The following is a 20,230-nucleotide window of genomic DNA, read 5'->3' as shown; positions in this document are numbered from 1 at the left end:
TCCTCCGATACACAACCAACCAAGCCGCTGCTTCTTTAACACAGCGCACATCCAACCCGGAAGCCAGCCGCACCAATGCGCCGGAGGAAACACCGTGCACCTGGCCACCTTGGCTAGCGTACACTGCGCCCAGCCCGCCACAGGAGTCGCTGGTGCGCGATGAGACAAGGACACCCCTACCGACCAAGCCCTCCCTAACCCGGGCGACGCTAGGCCAATTGTGCGTCGCCCCACGGACCTCCCGGTCGCGGCCGGTTACGACAGAGCCTGGGCGCGAACCCAGGACTCTGATGGCACAGCTGGCGCTGCAGTACAGCGCCCTTAACCACTGCGCCACCCGGGAGGCTAGCTGGCAACATTTACACAAAAAAACAAAAGCATTCAAATAAAATCATTTACCTTTGAAGAACTTCAGATGTTTTCAATGAGGAGACTCTCAGATAGCAAATGTTCAGTTTTTCCTGAAAGATTATTTGTTTAGGACAAATCGCTCCGTTTTCTGCGTCACGTTTAGCTACGAAAAAACCCCTGTATCCAGGATTGTGTAAATCTATCAGCAAGCTCATTAGCATAACACAACGTTAACTATTCATAAAAATGGCTAATGAAATGAAATTAATCTATTTGCTCTCAAGCTTAGCCTTTTGTTAACAACACTGTCATCTCAGATTTTCAAAATATGCTTTTGAACCATAGCTAAACAAGCATTTGTGTAAGAGTAGTGATAGCCTAGCATTGCATTAAGCCTAGCATTCAGCATGCAACATTTTCCACAAAAAACCATAAAAGCATTCAAATAAAATAATTTACCTTTGAAGAACTTCAGATGTTTTCAATGAGGAGACTCTGTTAGATAGCAAATGTTCCGTTTTTACAAAAAATATTATTTGTGTCGACTAATCACTCCGTTTTGTTCATCGCGTTTGGGTAAGAAAAAAAAAAAGAAAAAAAAGTCATTAAAACGCAAACTTTTTTCCAAATGAACTCCATAATATCGACAGAAACATGGCAAACGATGTTTAGAATCAATCCTCAAGGTGTTTTTCACATATCTATCGACGATAAAATCCATCGTGGCAGTTTACTTTCAATTCTGAAGAAATGGAACGCGCATGGACTTACTGATTACGCACACAGGACACCGGGCGGGACACCAGGTAAATGTAGTCTCTTATGGTCAATCTTCCAATGATATGCCTACAAATACGTCACAATGCTGCAGACACCTCAGGGAATATACAGAAAGCGCAGGCTCATTCCTGGCGCATTCACAGCCATATAAGGAGACATTGGAACACAGCGCCTTCAGAATCCGGGGCATTTCCTGTATGAAACATCATCTTGGTTTCGCCTGTTGCATTAGTTCTGGGGCACGCACAGATAATATCTTTGCAGTTTTTGAGACGTCAGAGTTGTGTCTTTCCAAGGCTGTCAATTCCATGCATAGTCAAGCATCTTTTCGTGACAAAATATTGCGCTTAAAACGGGCACGTCTTTTTATCCAATAATGACACAACGCCCCTATAGGTTCAAGAGGTTAATATCTGTTAATATCCCTCATTCTCTCACAGATGCTTGAATTAACTCGTGATAATCCGTGTTGGCTTGGAAGGTCACGCACGTTTCACCAGCCCACAGAAACATAATTTAAGCATTTGGGGAATACCCCGGGCATGCGTTGTGTAAAGGAATGGAAAGCCGCAATGGAGATTAATCCTGTCAAATGGGCTGTGAAGACAATTATTCACTTTGAAGATAATAACGTCTAAATATCGGTCTAGCAATTCACTATAAATAGGTTTTTAATGTTGATCTATACTGAGTGTACAAACCATTAGGAACACCTGCTCTTTCCGTGACATAGACTGAGCAGGGGAGGAGACGGGTTAAAGAAGGATTTTTAAGCCTTGAGACTTGGGCAAGACAAAAGATTTAAGTGCCTTTGAATGGGATATGGTAGTAGGTGCCAGGCGCACCGGTTTGAGGGTGTCAAGAACTGCAGCGCTGCTGTTTCCCGTGTGTATCAAGAATGGTCAAACCAACCAACGGACATCCAGCCAACTTGACACAGCTGTGCGAAGCATTGGAGTCGTCCCTGTGGGATGCGGTCGACACCTTGTAAAAGGTCGACACCTTGCAAAAGGGGGTGCAGGAAGGTGTTCCTAATGTTTTGTGCGCTCCGTGTGTTGTTAAGAATGTATGTTGTGTGTAAGTAAACAGCAGCCGTTGCTGTCCTAATTGTGGCCTGGCCTTTGTGTTTTTGAACGCCAAGCTGAACTGATGTGTGCCTGTGAAGTAACCTTGCCCCTACGTTCACATGTCTTAAGTCACGTTCACATACCTGTCATAACAATCCTGTTATAATCCCCTGTCCTGTCTGACCAGTCCTGCAACGTCCCTGCATGCAAGCATCATGCACATGGTCCAAACATGTCACAGACTCTGACGGACATACAGGCTGACCTGTTTCTATGGCGGGTTGGAGAGGTGGCGATTACAGTAGATTAGAGGAATGGGCTAAGCGAAAATGTAGGATAATATTTGTCAAGCTTCAGGGAATGATAGCTGGCAGGAGAGGGGAGAGTGGATTGTCATACCTTATCTGTTACCAGAGCTGAAATCAGCGGTGTACCCTCATGTTCAAGGTGTTTGTTCCTGTGAGGTGGGGACCTTAAACCCAGCTTTACTATCTCCCAGACAGACCGATACAGATATTCTCTCGACCCCTCTCCACGCTCCAGAGATCACAGAATACAGGCTCAGAGATCACAGAATACAGGCCACTGCTCAGAGACAATACTGATCTGAATACAACTCTAGATCTATCAACTCTGCAAATAGGAAGATTTATAGGCGAGCCTAGCTTATTTTTTGTTACTGTTGTTATAAGCATTACAATCTTTTATGGTGCTGGGTAGTTTATCCTGGGGGTCCTTGAACTTTCCTGCATTTGGTATTGGCCTTCCACTGGACTGGGACATGCACTTTGAGGCCATTTAGTTTGTCAGGCAAAGTTGTCAGGCGATTTAAAGTGGCCTGACTTGGAGGAATATATCAGATGTGAGACGGAGTGAGTAATTGGTTTGATTTATGGGGCCTGCCTCTTGTTGCCTTCTCTCTCTCTCTCTCTCTCTCTCTCTCTCTCTCTCTCTCTCTCTCTCTCTTTCTCTAACGGCAGGGTTTGGCTCTAACAGAGATGGGCTCTCATTGTCGTTGTAGTTTAAACTGGCGAACCGATAGAGCTAGACAGGCTTGGCCATTAGGCAGCTTATTCGCAGAGCAATCAGTGTCATGCACACAGCTGCAACCGCGTCGCCTCTTAAACCCGCCCATTAATCCCACAGAAGTTGAGTCCCAGCCTCATTTGTGTAGTCTTGTCGCATTTCTCATGTCCTCCTGCATTTCTCTGTCTCCCCCCCCCCCCCCCAGGCCAAAGGCTCCAGAGCAGGCTCCATCAGAGGAGAGCGACCGAGTGAAGAAGGAGCGCCCGATGAGCACCATGAGCCAGGCGTCTAACTACACAGGAGGGTCAGACTACAGCACCTACCCTGGCAGCAGCCCCGCCACACGGGTAAGAGCTCCACTTCGGCCTGTACACCCTACCCCTAACAGGCCACTAGACCCATGCCCTAAGCACGAGTATAGATCTGAGAGGGTTAGAAGTTGGTGGTTCCTAAAGAGCACATGGATGCCACTGTAATGGATGTCATGCAATTCTGGTCCATGTACAAGGACCGGGTTGGATTAATGTACTGTAACAAGAGTGATTTGGCTAATAGGGGCCTGTGAGAGGGGAGACAGAGGTCCCAGTTCTGGGATTTTGAGAGGTGTCTTGTGGGGTCAGTGCTCGCTCCCATTTTCTCCATTAGTTCAATGTTATGAGAGCCGTATTAGTCCACAGAGAGTATCAGAACAGGGACTCTACATTAGATAAAATATGCTGGATTATCCCAGCCCTGTCACAGCTTCACAGTTCATAAATGCTTAATAGACTGGTGTATAAATATGCATGCTTTGATCAAATGAAAAGCATGCTTTCATGAATTAATGATGTTTTACTTCTGCTTACACTGACCAAAGGTATTGCTTGGTGGCATGTATTTATTAATGAGCTGTAATTATTGATGAGTTACCATAGAGCACCACGGTGGAGGTGTCATAATACCCATAAAATCGAGCGGTCAAATGGTCCCCCACCCCCACCCCCAAAAAAGAAATGTCATGCTAATTAGGCTATCATAAAGAACTACAAATACCATGATGCTCTGGATTCGAACCATTTCCCTGTTTGATTGCTAGATTTTATGGTTATTATGACATACTGTGGAACTCTATTGTGGGTCGAGCTACTGTAGCGCTATGCTCTGCTGCTGTAGGGGTGGATAGACGGTTCTGCAATGCTGTAAATGAGTCTCTCTCTTGCTCTCTCACTCTCTCTGTCTCTCTCTGTATCTATCTCTCTCTTTCTCTCCCTCTCTCAGTAAAGATGGTCTTGTAGAATGGGCTAGTTTAATGAGGTGAATACTGTACCTCTTCCTTCAGTTGCTTTTGGACTTTGTTTGTTTATTAACACCAAAAAGCCAAATGCATGTTAACGGGCTTCACCTATATTTACTGCTGAAGGAGGATATTTTGAATGAATTTGTAACTCTCCTCCTCTAATTATGCAACTTCAGAAATGTATTTGTGTATATATACTGAACGAAAAATAGAAACGCAACATGAAACAATTTCAACGATTTTACTGAGTTTACAGTTCATATAAGGAAATCAAGTCAAACTGAAATAAATTCGTTAGGCCCTAATCTTTTGATTTCACCTGACTGGGCAGGGGTGGGCCATGGGTGGGTCTGGGAGGGCATAGGCACGTCCACTGGGGAGTCAGGCCCAGCCAGTCAGAATGAGTTTTTCTCCACGAAAGGGCTTTATTACAGACAGAAATACTCTTCAATTTCATCAGCTGTCCGGGTGGCTGGTCTCAGACGTCCCGCAGGTGAAGACGCCGGATGTGGTAGTCCTGGGCTGGCGTGGTTACACGTGGTCTGCTGTTCAGGCCGGTTGGATGTACTGCCAAATTCTCTAAAACGACGTTGGAGTCGGTTTATGGTAGAGAAATGAACATTAAATTCTCTGGCAACAGCTCTGGTGGACATTCCAGCTGTCATAATGCCAATTGCACGCTCCCTCAAAACTTGAGACATCTGTGGCATTGTGTTGTGTGACAAAACTGCACATTTTAGAGTGGCCTTTTATTGTCCCCAGATATACAGTCTATGGCTATAAACAAACAAATTAGAAGTTTTGAAATGGCCTAGTCAGAGTCCTGACCTAATCCCAATTAAATTGTTGTGGCAGGACATGAAACAAGCAGTTCATCCTTGAAAACCCAAGGATAACATTCAGTATCAAAAATATACAAAAATTAAGAAAATCAGAAAGGGGGCAAATACCTTTTTCACGGCACTGTGTATAAATGTTTTTACATACTGACAGTTTATCTATTTACATTTTCAGCCTTCAAGGTCTTACAAAAAGGTCCACAACTTTGGCAAGAGGTCCAACTCTATTAAGAGGAACCCCAATGCCCCGGCGGTCAAGAGCAACTGGCTTTACAAACAGGTATTGGAAAGTTTGTACATCATTTGTAGTTCCCAGAATAGAAGAACTTGACTAAATGACTTCTTCATTGCAATTGACTCTCAAAATAGTCCAGAGAATTGCAGAACCTGAGCGGATCAAATGGCTGATTGCAGTATGTATGAGGATGAGTTGGTGTTGGTGGAAGTGTGCAGCCTACACAGGCTTCCTCGGTGGGTTGAGGAGAGAGTCTGTGTGACAGGGCTTTGAGGGGATAGCCACCTGCACACACACATACAATTCTAAAACTGATACAATTGTTATTTTTCCTCATCAAATTACACACAATAACCCATAATGACAAAAGCAAAAACAAGTTTAGACAAAATATCACATTTACATAAGTATTCAGACCCTTCACTCAGTACTTTGTCGAAGCACCTTTGGCAGCGATTACAGTATCGAGTCATCTTGGGTATGACTCTACAAGCTTGGCACACCTGTACTTGGGTGTCTTCTCTGCAGATCCTTGGATGGGGAGCGTTGCTGCACAGCTATTTTCAGGTCTCTCCAGAGATGTTCGATTGGGTTCAATCCGCGCTCTGGTTGGGCCACTATAGAACATTCAGAGACTTGTCCCAAAGCCACTCCTGCAGTGTCTTGGCTGTGTGCTTAGGGTCATTGTCCTGTTGAAAGGTGAACCTTCGCCCCAGTCTGAGGTCCTGAGCGCTCTGGAGCCGGTTTTCATCAAGGATCTCTCTGTACTTTGCTCCGTTCATCTTTGCCTCGATCCTGACTAGTCTCCCAGTCCCTGCCGCTGAAAAACATCCCCACAGCATGATGCTGCCACCATCATGCTTCACCGTAGGGATAGTGCCAGGTTTCTTCCATAAGTGAAGCTTGGCATTCAGGCCAAAGAGTTCAATCTTGATTTCATCAGGCCAGACAATCTTGTTTCTCATGGTCTGAGAGTCTTTAGGTGCCTTATGGCAAACTCCACGCGAGCTGTCATGTACCTTTTTACTGAGGAGTGGCTTCTGTCTAGCCCCATAAAGGCCTGATTGGTGGAGTGCTGCAGAGATGCTTGTCCTTCTGGAAGGTTCTCCCATCTCCACAGAGGAACTCTGGAGCTCTGTGAGTGACCATCGGGTTCTTGGTCACCTCCCTAACCAAGGCCCTTCTCCCCCGATTGATCAGTTTGGCCAAGCTTCCATGTTTTGGTACCCTTCCCCAGATCTGTGCCTCAATCCTGTCTCAGAGCTCTACGGACATTTCCTTTGACCTCATGGCTTGGTTTTTGCTCTGACATGCACTGTCAACCTTATATAGACAGGTGTGTGCCTTTCCAAATAATTTCCAATCAATTGAATTTACCACAGGTGGACAATCAGGTTGTAGAAACAGCTCAAGATGATCAATCGAAACAGGGTCTACCTGAGCTCAATTTAGAGTCTTTACTTATGTAAATAAGGTATTTCGGTTGTTTTATTTCGCTTTGTCATTGTGGGTTATTGTGTGTAGATTGATGAGGATTTTTATTTATTTAATCCATTATAGAATAAGGCTGTAATGTAACAAAGTGGAAAAAGTCAAGGGGTCTGAATACTTTCTGAAGGGACTGTATACACACACACACACACACACACACACACACACACACACACACACACAGACAGAGACACAGACACACAGACACAGATACTCAAAGGGAACTTGACAATGTCATAGGGGTTTATCCAGGCTTATCACAACCGGCCAGGATTGGGAGTCCCATAGGGGGGGCGCACAATTGGCCCAGCGTCGTCCGGGTTTGGCCGGTGTAGGCCGTCATTGTAAATAAGAATTTGTTCTTAACTGATGTCTGGGTAGGTTCCTTGTTCCTTGTCAATCATTGGCTTATTGGGGAAATCAGCAATCGGACAATATCTTTAAGTAAATCAATCAAACCTTTATTAATGCAATTGCAGATAGAAGTTGACAACGGAAACACAACACCTGTGTTTCAGACTAAGTTCTGCACCCCACCTAAGGGCCCAGCAGATTTTATACATGTGATCACTCCCTGCTCATATGCTCACCTACGTCAATGTATGTATGCAGCAATATGCTGAGGTTACCTTATAAGGTAACCTAGTACACTAGCTTCTCTGAATTCATTAGCATTGTCTACTGTCACACAAGATCAACATGTCAAAACCAGACAGTGGTTACTTCTCTTTATCTAGTTTCGGTCTGACTCAGACCTAGTCTGCAAGCACAGTCTCACGACAACCAGGGCTTAACCACAAAGACTAATATAGATGGCTTGTGCAACGTATAGTGGCAGAGCAACTGTATCTTATTATAAGGCCTGCAGCAAAACGTATGAATCTTAAGGTCCCCTTAATTAATAATGGGGAGGGTCTTTGGGACCCTAACCCCTTCACGGACTTGCCTAGTAAAGGTTAAATGTGTAACATCAGACTCACACACAGACGCCCAGCTATCTATTTACCAGGGACATCCTCATTCATATTCAGAAAGAGATACATTCACTTTGAATCTGTATTCCCAGACAATGGATTGAAATCAGATTGGATTTGGGGGGGGGGGGGGAGTGGCCTCATCTCTTGTTATCTGGCAATTGTATTCAGTCTAAATGTTGATGCATCATTTTGTCATTCTCATTTACATAGCCTTAGTCTTTTGTTTTAGTTAATACTGATATGGTGGCCTGGTCCCTCAAGCAAAGTGACAACCATCCTTGATTGGATGTAGCTTTCTCTCTTTCTCTCTGTCTCAATTAATCAGGTCACTTTACAGACTTGCTCGACCAACCTTGTGGTGGCTCAGCTATTTTGCTCATTATCTTTCAACCTGTACAATGCAACTTGAGCATTTCCTCTCCCTCACCAAGCTCTGGCTGTGGGTCAATTTGTCAATGTGTCTCGACCCCCTAGCACACACAGTACACAAACACACCCACACTCACTCACAACGATCAACATTAGCATCACTCAGTTTCCAACCAGAGTTGAGCTGTTGTCAATAACCTTTCTCCTACGCGCTTCCCTCTCTACCATGCTGAATTACCCTTTCAAAGCTGCATTGATTCTCTCGCGAAAGACTTGCCTTTTCTCCTTCTCAAACCTGACAACCAAAGTCTTCTCTTAAAGGGGACATATTTTATTTATGATGGCAAGGCTTTGTACTCCTACTCATGCATCAAGAGAAGCTGAAAATGAAAACAAGAAAAACACAAAACAGTCTTTAGATTATTTATGTTATGAATAAAAAAGAAAGGCAACGTTAGAAGAGAAGCCATTATTGTTTTAGAGAAAAGATTGGAGCTTATTATCTAGAGACTAAAGGCAACTAAAGAGCGTACACACAGCTATAAAAACAGAAATTGGAAACTTGTCTGGTAGTTATTAAAAATATAAATTTAAATAGGGCCAATTAGCTTCAGTGGGAGGAGATAGCTGTGGTTAATGAAACCGTCTGGGATCAGAGGGAGTGTGTACGTTGCTTCCTGAACTCCGTGACAGAGTTGGCCACTCCGAGCTGGAGGGACAGCAGGGTGTGCAGGATTTGGTTCTAGCCTAGCTATACTTACGCATCTCATTCAGCAAATCAAGGTAGGTCTAGATGGAAAACAAGCACAGCCTATAGGTATCCAGGACCAGTATTGAGGAACACCGCTCCATGCACTAGATCTGATAGCGGATGCTTGAATAGATGGAAGCAATTTGCCATTTATTGTCGAAAGGCTCACCTAGCTTATCAGAGGGCAAGGAAGCGCTTCTACAACACGTTTTACTCTGTCTCAGTATCTGATTGGATTCTCCCATCTTCTGTTACCCTGTAGGACAGCACAGGGATGAAGCTATGGAAGAAGAGGTGGTTTGTGCTGTCTGACATGTGCCTGTTTTACTACAGAGGTGAGACACACACACACACACACACACTCAAAACGCAACACACGGTCAAAGTTTGAGTATAGGACATCCACCAGGTGCATCATAGCTAGCAGTAAAAGGCAAACGTATTTGCTGCAGACGTAGACATAACACAATTCTCCCAGGTTTCAGAGAGTTTAATTTCCATAAATTGTTCAATTAAATGGTCCCGGAGTGCAATCAGCCAGCTCTTTCATGACATGCCCAGAGGGGAATTTCCTGTTTATTGGCAAACCAAGAGACGAGAGAAGAGTTCTTAAAAGAGTGTTGACGTGCTATGCTTTCTGATAACAACATCTAGCTCTCTCACGCGCTCTTATCATCTTCACTCACTTCATTTGAACTTAAGTTCCGTCTGTCAATGAGTTTTCAGGGGTAAGGTTTTGACTAGGAATTGTGTCTATCTGAAGGCAGGAAGGAAAGAGGTTGTTGGGGGAATATGAATGACCATGTCTGATTTGACTGATGGTTCTGCTCTGGTCAGGATCTCTGTCGCCACAGAATGATCAAATCAAATCTATTCATATCATCACATAGCTTAAAGGTTAAGGTCACCTTGCTTCGTCTTTGTAGAATCTAGTGAAACGTTGTTGTTCACATGTGCTGGATACAACAGGTGTTGTAGACTTGACAGTGCACTGCTTAATTACAAGCCCATTCCCAACAGTGCAGTTAAAAAAAGAAGACACATATTTGCTAAAGAAAAAGGAAAATAGGAACACAATAAAAATATAACAAGGCTATATAGAAGGACTACCGGTACCGAGTCAATGTGCAGGGGTACGAGGTAGGTCATTGAGCTAATACAGTATGTGCATTTGGGTAGAGGTGCAGCTTTCAGGGGGAGGAGGAGCTGCGTTCTCATTTCATCTTCTCGATCTCTCTCCCTCTCCTCAGTTAATAATGCAGCAGTAGAGAGAGAGCGGGGCAGACGCAGGGATGGAGAGCTGCGGGGAATTCTGCTGTACTTGCCTGTTTAAAGTAAACCCTGAAGCTGGGTTTGGGCTCTGTTGGTTTTGCTGCAGTCATGCTGCACTCTACAGATGGTGTGTTACAACACAGTGTAGGCATTATACAACCCAGCTTTACGTAACACTCTGACAAGCAAGAGGGATCGATTCCATCATTGTTTACTTGTCTCTCTTTGATGCTATGCTATCACACCCCAGTTAGTGTGTTTGTTTACCAAGTTGCACTGTTAGGATTCAATTTGACTGTGAAATTATAGATGTTTGGCAAAGCTGCCCGAGGAGAAACGGGTTTGTTGCTCCATCTGGTTTGGGTACCCTACTGTGTAACATGCTGTAAGCCCGGGATTTGGGGGGTTCTTAGTAAAGAAAGAAAGTGAACATCCCGCCATGCTCTGATAAACTCCAGACTAAATGGTCCTATCTGAGACGGTTAACACACCCAGACCGAGGATAAGGCGTCAGAACTTCTTAGGCACCTTTTATGTTTCCGGTACATCCAGTGTCCACTGTCCTGTTAGAATGCTGATAGTTCCCCTCCTATGATCTCTCCTGACTTTTCTCCGCCAGATGGACCATAATGCACTATTCCACAGCCTGCATCGACATTGTAAACCATATATGACGATTCTTCTCGTCCTCTGTCCTGCAGATGAGAAGGAGGAGGGCATCCTGGGAAGTATCCTGCTGCCCAGCTTCCACATCTCCATGCTGTCTGTCGACGACCACGTCAGCAGGAAATACGCCTTCAAGGTCAGTACTGTACACACAGACACAGCCATATAAAGGACGCTGCGCTTCCGCGAGTGGACGGCCTAGGTGGTTGCAATGCGGAGCCCGAAAAATAACTTGGGAAAAATGTTTAGGGGGGGTACTTGTTTACTTGTTACTGAAGGCAAATCTATAATCCGTAACTCCTTGTCCGTCGGGCTGGATTGTATAATGTATGGATATCTGTATAGACAGCGGTAGGTTACGCGGAAGCACGTCTTCCCGCTGTATACCACAGCAGAGTTATTGCTTTTGTACTGAGTTTTTGTAGTGCTATGTATCAACAGCCATTGTCAGACAATCCCGTAGGGGTACGAAGCTTTGGTGAGCATCAACTGGTCACTCGCGTCGCGATATCGTGGAGGATTTGAATAGTTCAGCTTTAGTCCCGCCCTGTTCAGATCCCTCATGCTAGCATCGCTCAACGGTCCATCGCCCACTCTGCTTCTCTCTCTTTCCTTCCATTGAAAGTGAATGGCTTCCGATGTTTCACCGCGTGATGCTGCTTTCTAGTGTATGAAACACTGTGACACACACACTTCTCTGCGCTTTTGGTCTTTCCTTTCAGAGAATCTCTGAAAATGTGTTTGTATATGGAGAGCTCTTTGTGTGTAGATCCATGATAAAGTCAATAGATTTTCTAGTCTCACTTGGCAAGAGGGTGATTGGAGCAAGATGGGCAGAGAGAGAATATGAAGGAAAGTATATACTGATAGAATGCTATATCCACCTTCTGAGCATGTTATCCTCACATACTGTTTCACACAAGTCATCACAGTCAACACCGGTTCACTCCGACACATTGACACCGTCTATAACACAGTAACAAACCCATCCGTTCTCTACTCCCCCACATCCCCTACTGTCTGTCCTCTCCTCTGATGTGTGTTAGGGCGCATCCCAAATGGCACCCTATTCCCTATATAGTACACTAGGCCTGATCTAAAGTAGTGTACTATACAGTGCCTTGCAAAAGTATTCATCCCCCTTGGCATTTTTCCTATTTTGTTGCATTACAAACTGTAATTTGAATGGGTTTTTATTTGGATTTCATGTAATGGACATACACAACATAGTCCAAATTAGTCAAGTAAAATTTTCTAAATAACTTGTTTCAATACATTCAATAAATTTTAATGGAAAAGTGGTGCGTGCATTCACCCCCTTTGCTATGAAGCCCCTAAATAAGATATGGTGCAACCAATTACTTTCAGAAGTCACATAATTAGTTAAATAATGTCCACCTGTGTGCAATCTAAGTTTCACATGGTCTGTCACATGATCTCAGTATACAGTGGGGAGAACAAGTATTTGATACACTGCCGATTTTGCAGGTTTTCCTACTTACAAAGCATGTAGAGGTCTGTAACGGAGCACCATTAAATCCATTATTACAAAATGGAAAGAATATGGCACCACAACAAACCTGCCAAGAGAGGGCCGCCCACCAAAACTCACGGACCAGGCAAGGAGGGCATTAACTAGAGGCAACAAAGAGACCAAAGATAACCCTGAAGGAGCTGCAAAGCTCCACAGTGGAGATTAGAGTATCTGTCCATAGACCCACTTTAAGACGTACACTCCATAGAGCTGAGCTTTACGGAAGAGTGGCCAGAAAAAAGCCATTGCTTATTGGAAAAAATAAGCAAACACGTTTGGTGTTTGCCAAGAAGCATGTGGGAGACTCCCCAAACATATGGAAGAAGGTACTCTGGTTAGATGAGACTAAAATTGAGCTTTTTGGCCATCAAGGAAAACGCTACAGTGCCCTGCGAAAGTACTCGGCCCCCTTGAACTTTGCGACCTTTTGCCACATTTCAGGCTTCAAACATAAAGATATAAAACTGTATTTTTTTGTGAAGAATCAACAACAAGTGGGACACAATCATGAAGTGGAACGACATTTATTGGATATTTCAAACGTTTTTAACAAATCAAAAACTGAAAAATTGGGCGTGCAAAATTATTCAGCCCCCTTAAGTTAATACTTTGTAGCGCCACCTTTTGCTGCGATTACAGCTGTAAGTCGCTTGGGGTATGTCTCTATCAGTTTTGCACATCGAGAGACTGACATTTTTTCCCATTCCTCCTTGCAAAACAGCTCGAGCTCAGTGAGGTTGGATGGAGAGCATTTGTGAACAGCAGTTTTCAGTTCTTTCCACAGATTCTCGATTGGATTCAGGTCTGGACTTTGACTTGGCCATTCTAACACCTGGATATGTTTATTTTTGAACCATTCCATTGTAGATTTTGCTTTATGTTTTGGATCATTGTCTTGTTGGAAGACAAATCTCCGTCCCAGTCTCAGGTCTTTTGCAGACTCCATCAGGTTTTCTTCCAGAATGGTCCTGTATTTGGCTCCATCCATCTTCCCATCAATTTTAACCATCTTCCCTGTCCCTGCTGAAGAAAAGCAGGCCCAAACCATGATGCTGCCACCACCATGTTTGACAGTAGGGATGGTGTGTTCAGCTGTGTTGTTTTTACGCCAAACATAACGTTTTGCATTGTTGCCAAAAAGTTAAATTTTGGTTTCATCTGACCAGAGCACCTTCTTCCACATGTTTGGTGTGTCTCCCAGGTGGCTTGTGGCAAACTTTAAAAAACACTTTTTATGGATATCTTTAAGAAATGGCTTTCTTCTTGCCAGTCTTCCATAAAAGCCAGATTTGTGCAATATACGACTGATTGTTGTCCTATGGACAGAGTCTCCCACCTCAGCTGTAGATCTCTGCAGTTCATCCAGAGTGATCATGGGCCTCTTGGCTGCATCTCTGATCAGTCTTCTCCTTGTATGAGCTGAAAGTTTAGAGGGACGGCCAGGTCTTGGTAGATTTGCAGTGGTCTGATACTCCTTCCATTTCAATATTATCGCTTGCAGAGTGCTCCTTGGGATGTTTAAAGCTTGGGAAATCTTTTTGTATCCAAATCCAGCTTTAAACTTCTTCAAAACAGTATCTCGGACCTGCCTGGTGTGTTCCTTGTTCTTCATGATGCTCTCTGCGCTTTTAACGGACCTCTGAGACTATCACAGTGCAGGTGCATTTATACGGAGACTTGATTACACACAGGTGGATTGTATTTATCATCATTAGTCATTTAGGTCAACATTGGATCATTCAGATATCCTCACTGAACTTCTGGAGAGAGTTTGCTGCACTGAAAGTAAAGGGGCTGAATAATTTTGCACGCCCAATTTTTAAGTTTTTGATTTGTTAAAAAAGTTTGAAATATCCAATAAATGTCGTTCCACTTCATGATTGTGTCCCACTTGTTGTTGATTCTTCACAAAAAAATACAGTTTTATATCTTTATGTTTGAAGCCTGAAATGTGGCAAAAGGTCGCAAAGTTCAAGGGGGCCGAATACTTTCGCAAGGCATTGTATGTCTGGCGCAAACCCAACACCTCGCATCACCCCGAGAACACCATCACCATGTTTTTCATCGGCAGGGACTGGGAAACTGGTCATAATTGAAGGAATGATGGATGACGCTAAAAACAGGAATTTCTTTAAAGGAAACCTGTTTCAGTCTTCCAGAGATTTGAGACTGGGACGGAGGTTCATCATCCAGCAGGACAGTGACCCTAAGCATACTGCTAAAGCAACACTTGAGTGTTTTAAGGGTGAATATTTAAATGTCTTGGAATGGCCTAGTCAAAGCCCAGACCTCAATCCAATTGAGAATCTGTGGTATGACTTAAAGATCTCTGTACACCAGCGGAACCCATCCAACTTGAAGAAGCTGGAGCAGTTTTACCTTGAAGAATGGGAAAAAAAATCTCAGTGGCTAGATGTGCCAAGCTTATAGAGACATACCCCAATATACTTGCAGCTGTAAAAGGTGCCTCTACAAAGTATTGGCTTTGGGGATATGAATAGTTATGCATGCTCAAGTTTTCAGTTTTTTTGTCTTATTTCTTTGTTTCACAAGGAAACATATTCTGCATTTTCAAAGTGGTAGACATGTTGTGTAAATCAAATGATACAAACAGAAAATACATTTTAATTCCAGGTTGTAAGGCAACAAAATAGGAAAAATGCCAAGGGAGGTGACTAGTTTCGCAAGCCACTGTATAGGGAATAGGGTGCCAATTGGGACGCTGACTTCTTGTCAGTCTCTGCCTCTGCAGCAGGAAACGAGAGTAACACTCAGCTTTGAGTGTTTTCCTGTTGCTCATATTTATGGTCCTAAGCCTAAGCAGGTAATTAAAGTTAGCTACACAGCCTTGGAGTGGTAGGGATGCACACATACATTCATGCTCAAACACACAGGCGTGTGTGCACAGACAGTCTGATCGAACACGTGCACACCTCTTCCAAAGAAGGTGATGTAAACACTCTCTGCGGTCTTGCCAAGGTTACCCACTTACCTTCCTCACGCTCCTCTGTCTTACAAACTCTCCCTCTCCCGCCCTCACTCTCTCCCTGCTAGGCGACCCACTCCAACATGAGGACATACTACTTCTGCACAGACACGGCCAAAGACATGGAGTCCTGGATGAAAGTGATGACGGACGCAGCCCTGGTCCACACAGAGCCAATCAGAAGGTGGGTAAACCCAGATAGAACTGCCCACTAACCCAAATCACTCCGATAGCAGCCAGCCAGCCTTGATTGCCTGACCTGTGGCAATGAAAGCTACCAACTGAACCGTGCAATCTACCAACAGTGATTGCATTTGTTTTGTAAGCAAATGGACAGCCGTGAGAGACTGCAGTATTTCTTGCAGAAGCGAGAAATCACATCGATTTAGAAGACAATTACCAGATGTTGTGTTGAAGATGCATAGCTGGGAACAAGAAGCTATAGTTTTAGGGCTATTCACCACAGCAATGGTATCCATCCTCACTGCCTCCAGTCAAACTTTATTTATTCTGTTGGTGTGGCATATCAGAGGCAACAAAATCGAAGTGTCAGTTCTTCTTGCTTCTGCACTTCACACTCGATACAACAAAATACTTTAAGTGCTGTTGGTAATTGCAGTGTTTTAGCTGTGAGCTGTTCGTGAAGGCTTATCGACATACAGCGCTTTATACTCTGGAGAGACTCCGATAGACAGTGACACCTACTCTTCACTGTCCTGGAAGCACAGCACACCAGCAGTCCTAGCTTCATCATTGTGGAGTGATGCAGGCCGGGTCTGGAGGTTTGTTTGTATGTCTGCACACTGCAAGTATTTCAGCACTGCTCTCATCTTAAAGTCTGGCAGTAGAAATTGGACACACTGCCATTACTGTACCTTTACCTCACTGAGAAATACTAGAAAAATCCCAGATAGAAATACATTATGTACTGGAGCATTAGATTAGCAGTCCCAAGTGGCTGCCACTGTGACTTGTTCCTGAGCGCAGTAGGCGGTAAAGGACTGTGGCAAGCCTTGAGCTATTTCCCTCTGGAGTACCAGACCTGTTAATGGCCTTTCTGTAACAGACTGAAAGATTGCAGCAGTGAATGGCTGCTCAGTCAAAGTAGCCATGTCTCACTGTGCCCTCAGAGTGCTGAGGGCAGACAGTGATGTTTTAAAAACCACTCACTTCCTCTGCTCCTCTCTGGTCCCCCGAGGCAGACAGGCATATAGTCAGGCAGGTTAGGGGAGACGTAGCAGTAGAGCCCAATGCCTGACACCCACACAGCAGGAGTCCATTGTTGGAATGTGAAAATATGTTTTTCTGTGAACCTGCCTAGTAATGACTTGTTGATATATATTTATCTTCATATTTTTATCATTCATCTGTCTTTTTTTCTTTCTCTTACTGTTTCCAATCCCTGTCAATCCCTGTTCTCTCCCTCATTTTCTCTCGTCCATCACTCTCTCTCCCCCTACTCTCTCTCTTCCAGACTGGATAAGTTGAAGGTGGACCGCTGCTGTCCCCAGGAGGTGAACAACATCCTGAACCACAACCGGGTTCTGACCCGACCAGAGATCCAGAACAACGAGAGGAACCTTGAGCCGCGCCAGCCCTCCATTACCCGCAGCATGGACCGCACAGACGGGGACAGGAAACACAAAGACCCAGAGAAACACACCCTCCAGAGAGAGCGGGAACGCTACACGCTGCAGAGAGACGGAGAGAGATACTCCCTTCAGAAAGACGGGGTGAGCTACACGCTGCAGAGAGACGGAGAGAGGTACCTGTTGCAGAAAGACGGCGAGCGGTACGCCCTGCAAAAAGACGGGGAGCAGTATTCCTTGCAGAAAGACGGAGGCGAACGATATTCTGTGCCTAAAGATGTTCAGATGGAGAAATACGCACCTCAGAAAGACGGGGAGAAGTACTTGGTACAGAAAGATGGAGAGAGATATGCTCTGCAAAAAGAAGGAGAGAGATACACCCTCCAGAAAGATGGACAGAAATACAACCTCCAGAGAGGGGTAGAAAGACACACGTCTATGACTGAGAAAGATCGGTCAGATCGTTATGGAACCCTTGATGAAAGGCAGAAGTATAAAACCCTACGGGAAGGGAGTAAGTGTGGTACCCTGCGGGATGGAGAGAAGCATGGGACGCTCGATAAGTATGGTACCCTTAGGGAAGTGGATAAGTATGGTACCCTCCGTGAAGGGAACAAGTATGGATTCCAGAGGGATGGCAGTGCTGAGAGGCCTCTGACTAAAATCAACAGCATCAAACTCCAACCAGCCCAGGCAGCAGCCATCGCAGCAGCAGTTACAGCCTCCCGCCAGGTACAGGTCTCCCAGCACATGGCCCCACATCAGGTCAACGGCTCTGGAGAGCGGGCTGGGGACCACAGCCCAGGGGAGGTGGTAGGTACCCTGGGCAGAGGAGCAGGGAAGGCCCATGACCCGCCTCAGAACCAGACCCAGAACCAGCAGGCCCAGGAGCCAGAGAAGAGTCTGACCAGAACCAACTCCATGAGGCAGCTGGAGAACTGGGTTAGAACCCAGAGGACACAAGAGGATGACGATACTAGGAGGTATGGGGTTGATTGTGTTTCTGTCTGTCTGTATCTCTGTCTGTTTCTTTATCGGTCTGTACGTACTAGAGGTGGACCGATTATGATTTTTCAATAACGATACCAATTATTGGAGGACCAAAAAAAAGCCGATACCGATTAATCGGATGATTTAATTTATTTATTTGTAATCATGACATTTACAACAATACTGAATGAACACTTATTTTAACTTAATATAATACATCAATAAAATCAATTTAGCCTCAAATAAATAATGAAACATGTTCAATTTGGTTTAAATAATGTAAAAACAAAGTGTTGGAGAAGAAAGTAAAAGTGCAATATGTGCCATGTAAGAAAGTGAACGTTTAAGTTCCTTGCTCAGAACATGAGAACATATGAAAGCTGGTGATTCCTTTTAACATGAGTCTTCAATATTCCCAGGTAAGAAGCTTTAGGTTGAGGTTATTATAGGAATTATAGGACTATTTCTCTCTCTACCATTTGGATTTGCTCATACCAAGTGCTCATACCAAGATGGCATAGCGGTCAAACGTCCTTTGTCCTCATCTTGTCGTGTCCCGTGTATATATATATATATATATATTTACATCTTTCTTCGCATATCTTTTATATATATTATTTTCCAAAAACTCAACTTCAAAACACTCTCCTGCAACCCGCCTCACCAATTTAAAAAAGGAAAGTATTATTTACCTCAAATCTGAAATACACAATAGAAGCTAACCAGAAGCTAGCCAGAAGCTAGCCAGTTTACTGGCTAACGTTCGTATTCAGCTAACCACGGTTTGTGGTCATCAGCTATCCTTCAGCTCGAAAAGCTATCACCAGTTTTGTACAACGCGACTCAGACCAGAACATACCGGACCTATTTTTCTCTCCATATCCCCGGATTTCAACCGCAAGCTCTGGACATTTACACCTAGATCTCGCAGCTAGCTAGCTGCTATCCATGCGACTATTGGCTTACGTCAATCCCGGAGCAAAAATCTATTATTCCGGAGCTAGCCAGCTGAAGAGTTCCATCAGCTACTCCTGGGCTAAAATCACCTATCCGGACCCGTTTTACTGCCGATGCGGAGCCCCACCGGGCCTTCACAACTGGACTACGTTATCTGCCCGAGGGAGTAATCCAACTGACCCCTCCGTCGCGACGTTACCTGAACGCCCATCTGGGGCCCGCTAATCGTTAGCTGTCTTATCGCCTGCTGTCTGAATAGGTCTATCGGACAATTTCTTTCTTGGGTCACAAAACTATATCTATTTTGCCAATTGGATTGATCCCCTCTACCTCACGGAACCCCACTAATCTACCGACGGAAACGCACGAGGTGGCTAAAAACAGACCTCTATCCTATGCTAACTTTCTACCGATGGCCCGGCTAGCTGTCTGAATCGCCGTGACCCCAACCAACCTCACTACTCACTAGACCCTTATGATCACTCGACTAAGCATGCCTCTCCTTAATGTCAATATGCCTTGTCCACTGCTGTTCTGGTTAGTGTTTATTGGCTTATTTCACTGTAGAGCCTCTAGCTCCGCTCATTATACCTTATCCAAACTTTCAGTTCCACCACCCACACAAGCGATGACATCACCTGGTTTCAATTATGTTTCTAGAGACAAAATCTCTCTCATCATCACTCAATACATAGGTTTACCTCCACTGTATTCACATCCTACCATACCATTGTCATTATACCTTGAAGCTATTTTATCGCCCCCAGAAATCTCCTTTTACTCTCTGTTCCGGACGTTCTAGACGACCAATTCTCATAGCTTTTAGCCCAGCCCTTATCCTACTCCTCCTCTGTTCCTCTGGTGATGTAGAGGTGAATCCAGGCCCTGCAGTGCCTGGCTCCACTCCTATTCCCCAGGCGCTCTCTTTTGATGACTTCTGTAACCGTAATAGCCATGCATGTTAACATGAGAAGCCTCCTCCCTAAGTTCACTGCTTTAGCACACTCTGCCAACCCAGATGTTCTAGCCGTGTCTGAATCCTGGCTTAGGAAGACCACCAAAAATTCTGAAATC

General features: G+C 44.5%; 1 protein-coding gene across 5 annotated transcripts in view; it reads left to right on the top strand.

Annotated features, from left to right (window-relative positions):
- LOC139392837 (pleckstrin homology domain-containing family A member 5-like) overlaps positions 1 to 20,230 on the top strand; it is a 176,562-nt gene that overhangs the window by 120,985 nt on the left and 35,347 nt on the right. For 4 of the 5 annotated variants that reach the window (XM_071141127.1, XM_071141129.1, XM_071141128.1 and 1 more), the window contains exons 6-11: positions 3,430 to 3,571; positions 5,515 to 5,619; positions 9,425 to 9,497; positions 11,136 to 11,236; positions 15,689 to 15,804; positions 17,095 to 18,192. In XM_071141127.1, the coding sequence (XP_070997228.1) occupies positions 3,430 to 3,571; positions 5,515 to 5,619; positions 9,425 to 9,497; positions 11,136 to 11,236; positions 15,689 to 15,804; positions 17,095 to 18,192 (1,635 nt within the window). Of the gene's footprint in view, positions 1 to 3,429; positions 3,572 to 5,514; positions 5,620 to 9,074; positions 9,195 to 9,424; positions 9,498 to 11,135; positions 11,237 to 15,688; positions 15,805 to 17,094; positions 18,193 to 20,230 lie in introns of those variants that run through there. The other variant, XM_071141130.1, reaches the window with a different exon arrangement.

Source organism: Oncorhynchus clarkii, chromosome 33, assembly GCF_045791955.1.
Source record: "Oncorhynchus clarkii lewisi isolate Uvic-CL-2024 chromosome 33, UVic_Ocla_1.0, whole genome shotgun sequence".
In the NCBI taxonomy this organism is placed as follows: Eukaryota; Metazoa; Chordata; class Actinopteri; order Salmoniformes; family Salmonidae; genus Oncorhynchus; species Oncorhynchus clarkii.
This window is presented reverse-complemented; position numbering and strand designations above follow the sequence as displayed.